This window comes from Actinia tenebrosa, unplaced genomic scaffold (assembly GCF_029948245.1).
Source record: "Actinia tenebrosa isolate PJP-AT-01 unplaced genomic scaffold, QUT_ActTen_1.0 PGA_scaffold17__23_contigs__length_9995812, whole genome shotgun sequence".
NCBI classification, from domain to species: domain Eukaryota; kingdom Metazoa; phylum Cnidaria; class Anthozoa; order Actiniaria; family Actiniidae; genus Actinia; species Actinia tenebrosa.
This window is the reverse complement of record NW_028292577.1, coordinates 4,367,609-4,376,997: the sequence shown is the minus strand read 5'-3', so window position 1 is coordinate 4,376,997 and position 9,389 is coordinate 4,367,609. Positions and strand designations below refer to the sequence as shown.

The following is a 9,389-nucleotide window of genomic DNA, read 5'->3' as shown; positions in this document are numbered from 1 at the left end:
ATGATTAACAATGATGATGGTGATAGTTGATGATGATTATGAAGTTTGTGGTTGATGATGATAATGATGGCTGATAATGATAAAAATAACTGTTGATGATGATTACGAACATGATGGTGATACTGTTTGATGATGATGATGATGATGAAAATGACAATGATGTTGGTTGTTCATGATAAAGATGACGATGCTTATGACTTTTGATGATGTAATGATGGTTGATAATGATGCTGATGGTTGATAATGATGATTATGAATGTGATGATGATGATGACGATGATGGTGATGATGGTGATGATGATGATGATAATGAAGATGATGATGATGATGTTTTGTGGTATTGATTATAAGTATGATAATTGGGGTGGTTGATGATTATAATTCTGACAATAATGGGGTTGGATGACAATGACAGTTGATGATGATGATGATGGTGGTGGTTGTTACTTGATAACATTAATGACAGTTGATGCTGTTAATAATTAACTCAATATTCCTACCAGGAGGTGTGTCTATTATAAGATAATCCAGCTCTCCCCAGCAAACATCAGAAAGAAACTGCTTTATCATTGCTGAAACAATAAAGGTTTACTAACTTCAAATGCATTGAACATCAAGTGGGCCCTTAGTGGGCCCTTAGTTAGTGAGGCTAACATGGAAATACAAAACAAATCACATTTTTTCTCAATGTATATTTGTGGTATTTCTTTTATATTTCCATGTTAGCCTTGTATGAAAGACAATTTTAAGAAGGGTGTGTTAAGGCAGAATTATTGTATAAAAGAACACAAAGAAATTATCTTACTTAAGTGAGCAGGTATCTCAGATTTAGTTAGTTTGATAAACTTTGCACAAACCTATCTATATTTGTATATAACCTCAGTCAAATCTTTTAAATGATAAAAACACTTTTTTTGGTATAAAAAGAAATTGTCAAAAATGAAAAAGAAATTGTCAAAAAGGAAAAAGAAATTGTCAAAAAGGAAAAAGAAAAATAATATTGTTCAATAAATTACTATTAATTTAGGATGATTATTATTATGGATTATTAAGGTTATGGTATATAGTTTCAGACTTACCATTTTTCTTCGGACCTCTCCAAACAATAGCATCATTTTTATCTTGTAGAAGAAAACCTATAGACATGACCCCAAGACGTTGATCTGGACTTGTATATACAGGGACCCAACTGCAATGAACACAAAACATATACTTCAGTCTATTAATCTCTTTATCTAGACATCCACTTGACAAAGCAATGGTTGAGTACTGCACTGTTGAGTTGGATGTTGTGCATTAAATCCACCCAAGGCAGACCTCACTCAGGGTTTAAAATAAATTTAAATAACTTTGTTTATAGACAATAACACTTGACAGTTATTCAACAGATGAACTCATGGTCCTCTTTTAACGTCTCTGGTTGATTCAGGACTTAGGGACAGGACCACCATTAACACGGTCATCTCTGCAAATGTAATTACAAAAGCAGCGAATTCTCAGTTACTTGAAGACCCTGAGTGCTGGTCTGGCTGGACTCATACCACAACCTCCCACACAATAGACCAACATTCTTACCAATAAAGCTAATCAGGCGGTGAGAGAAAATGAGAAAAGTGCTACCATTGTAATATTTGGTTAGACTTTCAAGTGGCTCAGCTGAGCACTTCAAATGGTGGTAGAGTGCAAACAATTAATCTGTGAAATACTAATTACTAAATAGTACAAAATAGTGCTAGTTAAACAACAGAAAACAATGGAATTTGCATGAAATTTGTGCTGTTTAGTATTACTAAAGTCTCACGGTTATATTGTTAGCACTCTACCATTAATAAACGAGTTACATGTATTACTAGAGAGACATAAAGAAACCTTGGTAGTGACCATGCACCCTCAGTAAAGTGACTCATGTTTATTGCAAGGAGAGTGAGGATGGTGATGGGGTAAAAGACTCACCTCTAACTTCTCATGTCCAGGGTTCAAAACTCAATCGCCCTATGTGAGTTGAGTTGGTTGGTTCTCTTATTGATCACTCGGAGAGTTTTCCCCCCTCCTCTCAAATCGACCCTAACTTATTCAAACTGGTTAGAGATGGAGTAATACAGTACATGGACTGTATACATGTAGAGGCTGCCAGATTCACCTTCACATGATTTCAGTTCAACCCTGTTGAGCTATACCGCTGCTGTACTTGTGGTGGTAATTAGAGTTAACAATTTTTTTCTCCCTTAGAAGCTAGTAGACTGTCTGTACTGTACATACCCATCTGAACACTGATGTACATCATGATTCTCAACATTCATCATTCTTGGAATACTTGGACCGCAAAGATCAACATCCAACAAACCAACCTAATGGACATAATCAACACACCCAGTTGAATGGATCAGTTTGATGCCATGATCCAAGCACTCTAAGTTAATTGAATATACAATAGCTCAGCTTTTCTTTGTGTGCAAATAATACAACCGTGAAACTTTACTAATACTAAATAGCACAATTTCATACAAATTCCATTGTTTTCTATTGTTTAATTAGCACTATTTTGTACTATTTAGTAAAAGGTGTTTCACGGATTAATTATTTGCACTCTATCATTGTTATATAAACATTCACTATTTTGTAAATTATTATTATCATTATCCTATTATTTAAAGTGCAAATGAACCCTTCGACAATACTTTCAGTACTGATTTCTCATGAAGTAAATAGTTGAATGGTAAAATATTTCTTGATTTGAGTGATGCGTTTCTAAATTATGAAGGTCTATACTTTCAATATGCTAATAAGCGTGACGTCTATTAAGGCTTAATTAAATATACAAAATCGAACTGGTTCATAGATACAGTATTTAAAAAGCATCATTATTTTACTCATGGTTTACATGAAAGCTATTTAAAATTTTTATTTTCAAAATGACCAGCATTAAGTATTACTAGTTACAACAAAAACACTCAAATATCTTACCTGACGTCATCATCATTAACATATTGGAAGTATAAACCTTCCTAACTTAGAGACGCGTCACTCAAATCAAGAAATATCTTACCAATCAACTATTTACTTTATGCAGAACCGGTACTGAATGTATTGTCAAAGGGTTCATGTGCACTTTAACAATTATTCACCGAAGGCAAATTGATTATTGGTCTTATTTACAAAGCCACAAGTCTTTGAGCAGCGAGGTAAATATCACCATAATCACTTGCCTGAGGGGAATAATTGCTTTAGTATAATTTTAGACTTGAATATCAGAGAAAAGTCGAAATCCAGGATAAAAAACGTTTTAGTATAAGTTAATTCTGATCTGGAAAACTTTGGGAAACCTCATAATCACCACTCTAGCGCAGGGTTAACAATAAAATTTTTGGTAGGCGGTTTTGAAATCAAGATAGGCGGTAAACCGGAAATCACTGGAGCATGTAATCGATGCATACTTGTCACCAGTCTCACTCTTCTCACAAAAATTCAAGATGGTGGACAATGATCGTTGTAGTTTCGATTGCGTTGCAGTTTTCATAGTACAGCAACAAAGATTGGGTTAAAATTTATTTTAATGAACTTTAGAGAACTTTAATCAAAATTTACAATTACATTGGGAAGTGGCTAAGTAGGCGGCAGAATTAGCAAGAGTAGACGGCGGAATCTGCCGGTTGCTGGCTTCTATTGAAAACCCTGCCACCCTGCCTTGACCAATCACAGCTCAAGAAACTCTATATTCATGTCTAAAATCATACTAAAATCATTCATCACATTATTGTAAATAATGCCCCAAATTACGTATATTTTTTTGATGCTTTTTTTTGTAAATAGGCTACCTGACTTGAATAGCTGTAAAACTATTTCAGATAACCTAGCACCACTGTCAGTATAAAATAATATTGGTAATCTAGAAAACTTGGTGTGAAATGATATGTACTTATTGACTGAGTGGGAGGGCCACACGGGAACCAAGCTCAGCGAGGTCCGTATAAATGACCAAGAGCCAAATATTTTCTCGTACACCCCTACCTAACCAGTCAATAAGTATTTTATCATATTATGACCCCAAATAAAAAAGATATTTAAAAAATGCAAACTATGTCAATATGGTCCCAGGATTTGAGCTGGGCCGTATGGATTCGTATGCCCCTGCTCGCTCAAAGCTGTACGGCCCTGCTCACGCCATTTTCCCGAAGGTTTTTCTAAGAGCGCGTGCCCAGGCAGATACGGTGATATGATAAAGTAACCTTATGCAGGTGGCTGCAATTAAGACATAGTGGGCAGAACAAAATGAGTTCAGGATTTTAAAATATTTGAGTAAGAAACCTTATTCTGTCTTTTGCTCTTAAAGTTATCTGCACATCTGCAAATTTATAGTTATTGGTTGTGTTCAGAATGTGAGAAGAAAAGTGGGTCAAGTTGGCATTGCAGTGTATTGTGGAACACATTTTCAAGATGACATCTATTGTGTTCCCTACAACAGCCCTAAACCCTTGTAGCCTTTGCAAATCTTAAAGTCACTATAATGACAAAAGTAGTAGTACATTGTTGTTGACAACTTTAGTTAGGAAAAAGTGTTTATTATGAGCTATACCTTATATCCTTTGTTGTACAAAGCCCAAGATAGTTGAGTTGCAACTGTACTCTTGCCAACTCCTCCTTTACCAGACAAGACAAGGATAACATGTTTTACTAACTTCAGGCCATCTGGAGCTAAAAGGTTTAATGTGAAATAGTCAGGAGAAAAAGGTGCAGGGAGATCAATTCGATATCTATAATAACTTTCAATAAAAAAAATTGTAAGGGTTTTTAAAAAAGATTTTTTTAAGCTGATGGATTTAATTTTTCAGGAGTGGAGTTCCTAACTTTTGGACCATTAAAATGTAAATTAAGCTTTCCATAATTAGTGAGGATTTTAGGTAAACAATAAGATTATCCTTTGTTATAAGAATGAGTTTTTGAAACTGGGGTGAAGAAATCTGAGAAAGCTAGAGGTGCAATCTTAGCATTATGGAAATCATACAGGAGTAAAGCAGTTTCTGTAAAAAAAACAAGATATGAGAGTTAAAGCAATTGCAAAGATTTAAAAAGAAGACTAGATCAAGTGGGCATTAAATTTGGGAAATGTCATGATACAAAGGGCTTTCCTTTGCAAACTAGTAATATGAGATAAGAGGAGTGGTATTAAAGTATTACCCCAGATATTTAGACCATAAGTTAGAAAAGGATAAATTTAGAGAGAAGTAAAAAATAGTTCGGATTTTATATAGGAGACAAAGTGCCTACTTTTTGATAGAACTCCAGCGCTTTTAGAAATATTTTTAGAAACCTAATCCCCTACCAAATCAATAAAGACTCTCCTTTCTTAACAAGGATAGCACTTAATAGCCAAGTGGCTAACAAAACCTGGCCTATGGCCCTCGATCGTTCCATGATCGATCCAATAGAAGTTGATTTTTGCGGAGGGAGGAAAACCGATAAACCCGGCTAAAACCCCTCGTAGCAGAGGAGAGAAGTAACAAAAGACTCTACTCACATACGACACTTGAGTCTGGGAAATAATCGAACTCTTTTCCAATAAGCAAAAGCAACCCCTTTGCTTTTCAGTTCCCGGCCAAGTAAAGACGAGATATTTGAGCCAAAAAAATAACAGAATATTTGAGACAGGAAAAAAAAGATATACAGAGTATCAAAAGGAAACATAATGATATTAAAAAATGACGATCAGATTAAGAAACAAAGAGAGGAAACTTAAAAAACTTAGAAAATTTTTTACCTTCAATATTGTCCGCCATATTGTTTTTGGTTCTAGAAGCTGCTGACCACATGTGACTGCCTGGAGGGGAAAGCACAGGTAGCCCAAGCTTGGTTTCTGAGGTTGTGAGGAAATGTATGGGGATTTTTCAAAAATTTCAATAAAATCATTGAAACGTAAAATAAAGCCTCGAAATTTTACCCGATCATTTCGAAGTAGTACTTCTTTCGCTCTGTGTAGTTATTTTTTTAATTTAGCCCGTTTTAAGGATTTTTTACCCCACCAGTAAGTTATTTGGTACTAGCTTGTTGGTGACTTCAAACAGTCAAAACGTTGGGCTTCCTGTGGCAAAACACTGTTGACAAAAGCCTCGCCTGTGACACGAGTCGAGGCCGGCAGTTCATTGGAAGTAAAAACGTAGCCGAGATATCCTATAAAAATGTCACTTTCCGATAAAAACAGGTAAGAATTCTTCTAAAATAATCATTCTTTTATCTGTTCGTTTTTTAAGAGCTAACTTATTGAATTGCAATCAAAACAAACTGCGAGATCTCGCCTTGCTTCTAATGACCCCAGAGGTCAAAGTACAACTTTACCATGCTTAACTTGGCGATGTCAATATTGTCACTCAGAAGCATTTGCTCAAAGAAATCTTTCTATCATTTGAAAGGCCATTATTTCAACACGCAATTACCGAAGTTCCGAGGGATTTAAAGGTTTAGCACATTTGCTATAGGACTTTTTGTAAGACAAGCTTTTATCAACTCAAACAATAGGTGTAGGGAATACTGGTACTTACTAAAACGAGGAATGAGCTAAAATGACCTACAATGACCTATGATAAATAACCGTCAATAAACACATAATAGGAGTTGTATTTTACTTTTACGAATCCAAACTGCATCAAAACGCTTGCCAAACTATCATACTATATGAAAGTTTACTCCTTTGTTGCTAAAACAAGGAACGACCTAAAACCACCTGAAACCACCTGAAACCACCTAAAACGACCTGAAATGACCTGAAACGACTTGAAACGACCTGAAACCGTCCTGAAACGAACTGAAACGACCTGAAACCATCCTGAAACGACCTGAAATCAGCCAAAACATCGAATCTCCATCGAGTTTGTCTTCCAGTTTGTGTATGTTATTGGCTTATTTATCGATCTATCGAGTGTTTGTTTTCCTTGGAAGAATGCCATATAGTTGCCCATAAGTATAGTCTCCCATAGAAGTATTCCATCATACCTCACCTCTCCCTTGCTCTGATTACCTGTTCCTAGCTATGATCAACTATCCCTACCTATGATCAACTATCCCTACCTATGATCAACTATCCCTACCTATGATCAACTATCCCTACCTATGATCAACTATCCCTACCTATGATCAACTATCCCTACCTATGATCAACTATCCCTAGCTATGAACAACTATCCCTAGCTATGATCAACTATCCCTACCTATGATCAACCATCCCTACCTATGATCAACCATCCCTACCTATGATCAACTATCCCTACCTATGATCAACTATCCCTAGCTATGATCAACTATCCCTAGCTATGATCAACTATCCCTAGCTATGATCAACTGCCCCTACCTATGATCAACCATCCCTACCTATGATCAACCATCCCTACCTATGATCAACTATCCCTACCTATGATCAACTATCCCTAGCTATGATCAACTATCCCTAGCTATGATCAACTATCCCTAGCTATGTTCAGCTATCCCTAGCTATGATCAACTGTCCCTACCTATGATCAACTGTCCCTTGCTGTGATTACCTGTTCCTAGCTATGATCAACTATCCCTAGCTATGATCAACTGTCCCTACCTATGATCAACTGTCCCTAGCTATGATCAACTATCCCTAGCTATGATCAACTATCCCTAGCTATGATCAACCCTTCTTAGCTATGATCAACTGTCCCTACCTATGATCAACTGTCCCTAGCTATGACCAACTATCACTAGCTATGATCAACTATCCCTAGCTATGATCAACTATCCCTAGCTATGATCAACTGTCCCTAGCTATGATCAACTATCCCTAGCTATGATCAACTATCCCTAGCTATGATCAACCATTCTTAGCTATGATCAACTATCCCTACCTATGATCAGCTATCCCTAGCTATGATCAACCCTTCTTAGCTATGATCAACTATCCCTAACTATAATCAACTGTCCCTACCTATGATCAACTATCCCTAGCTATGATCAACCGTTCTTAGCTATGATCAACTGTCCCTACCTATGATAGTTGATCATAGCTAGGGATAGTTGATGACAGCTAGGGACAGTTGATCATAGGTAGGAACAGTTGATCATAGGTAGGAACAGTTGATCATAGCTAGGAACAGGTAATCATAGCAAGGGAGAGGTGAGGTATGATGGAATACTTCTATGGGAGACTATACGTATGGGCAACTATATGGCAGTCTTCCAAAACAAACACTCGTTCGATCAATAAAGCCAATAACATACACAAACTGGACGACAAACTCGATGGAGATTCAACGTTTTGGTTGGTTTCAGGTGGTTTCAGGATGGTTTCAGGTCGTTCTTTGTTTTAGTAACTACAAGTTTACAGTCACCTCTGCAGCTGCATTTCTAAAATATCGTTCACTTGTTAAGAAATTTTTCGTTTATCAGTTAAAAGAATATATCCCAGAGTTTGCCAGAGCAATTTTGTATTGCCATTTACTGAAAAAAGAAGAAAATAACTTCTGACCCACGATTTGCGTTTTTTGGGTTTCCTGTGTTGATCAATACACAGGAAGCCCAATCTGTTTTCTTTATATTAGATTTTTAAAGGTAAATAATAATCAAACATAAAATAAATTTTGAATTCAATCATTTGATTGATTGAAAGCTGTGAGAGGAAAATGTTTGAGCTATGACTTGACAGATAGTTATTTTACTTAGTTTCAAAACCCACTAAGCAGAGCATGCACAAGCTTATTAGGAGTTGAACCATGAATAAAAATGATAATTTTGAGAAAAAAGTCAAGTGGAAATAGTTTTTAAATGATAAGCTTTATAATTAACAAATCATTATTCTTAGCTTAAAACTTATCCATAGTTCAACTACAAGTAAGCAACTTATTAACAACTTAGTTTGGGCTGTTTTTCCTAACCTGATATCTTCAGAATTTTTTCTTAGTAGATGCTGGATCCATATAATTATACATAAACCTTCAAATGACCGCCATCTGACGCCATCTTAGAAACGGAAAGAGGATGAACTGGTAACGAGGTTTTCATTTCTAACACAGGAAACCCAACAAGAATGAATCGTAGACGTGTAGAAGTGAGCAAGAAGTGATATGTTTTCTCTTTTTATTCTTTAATATATTCTTTTTACTGATAAAAGAATAATTTCTTGACAAGAGAACGATATTTCAGAAATGCAGCTGCAGAGGTGAGTAAACTCTAGTGTGATAGTTTGACAAGAGTTTTGATGCAGTTTGGATTTGTAAAGTACAATACAATTCATATTATGTAATGATAAAAGGGTAAATTATACACCTTGAAAAGATGAAAAAACTTACCGACGTTTTGGACGCTAGTCCTTCTTCGGAGTAAAAGAGGACTCGTATTATGTGTTTATTGACATTTATTCTTATTTATCATAATTATAG

The 9,389-nt window shown here is 35.7% G+C and overlaps 1 protein-coding gene across 2 annotated transcripts in view; it reads right to left on the bottom strand.

Annotated features, from left to right (window-relative positions):
- Positions 1–8,975, bottom strand: part of LOC116291031 (cytosolic Fe-S cluster assembly factor NUBP2 homolog) — a 12,902-nt gene extending 3,927 nt beyond the window's left edge. Inside the window, exons 1-6 of one of the 2 annotated variants that reach the window (XM_089031878.1) lie at positions 8,886–8,975; positions 5,756–5,851; positions 4,574–4,692; positions 2,260–2,348; positions 1,080–1,189; positions 501–572 (exon numbers count right to left, since the gene is read on the bottom strand). In XM_089031878.1, the coding sequence (XP_088888004.1) occupies positions 501–572; positions 1,080–1,189; positions 2,260–2,348; positions 4,574–4,692; positions 5,756–5,807 (442 nt within the window). In that variant the 5' untranslated portion in view covers positions 5,808–5,851; positions 8,886–8,975. The remainder of the gene's footprint in view (positions 1–500; positions 573–1,079; positions 1,190–2,259; positions 2,349–4,573; positions 4,693–5,755; positions 5,852–8,885) is intronic. The other variant, XM_089031879.1, reaches the window with a different exon arrangement.
- Positions 8,976–9,389: the final 414 nt, after the last annotated feature.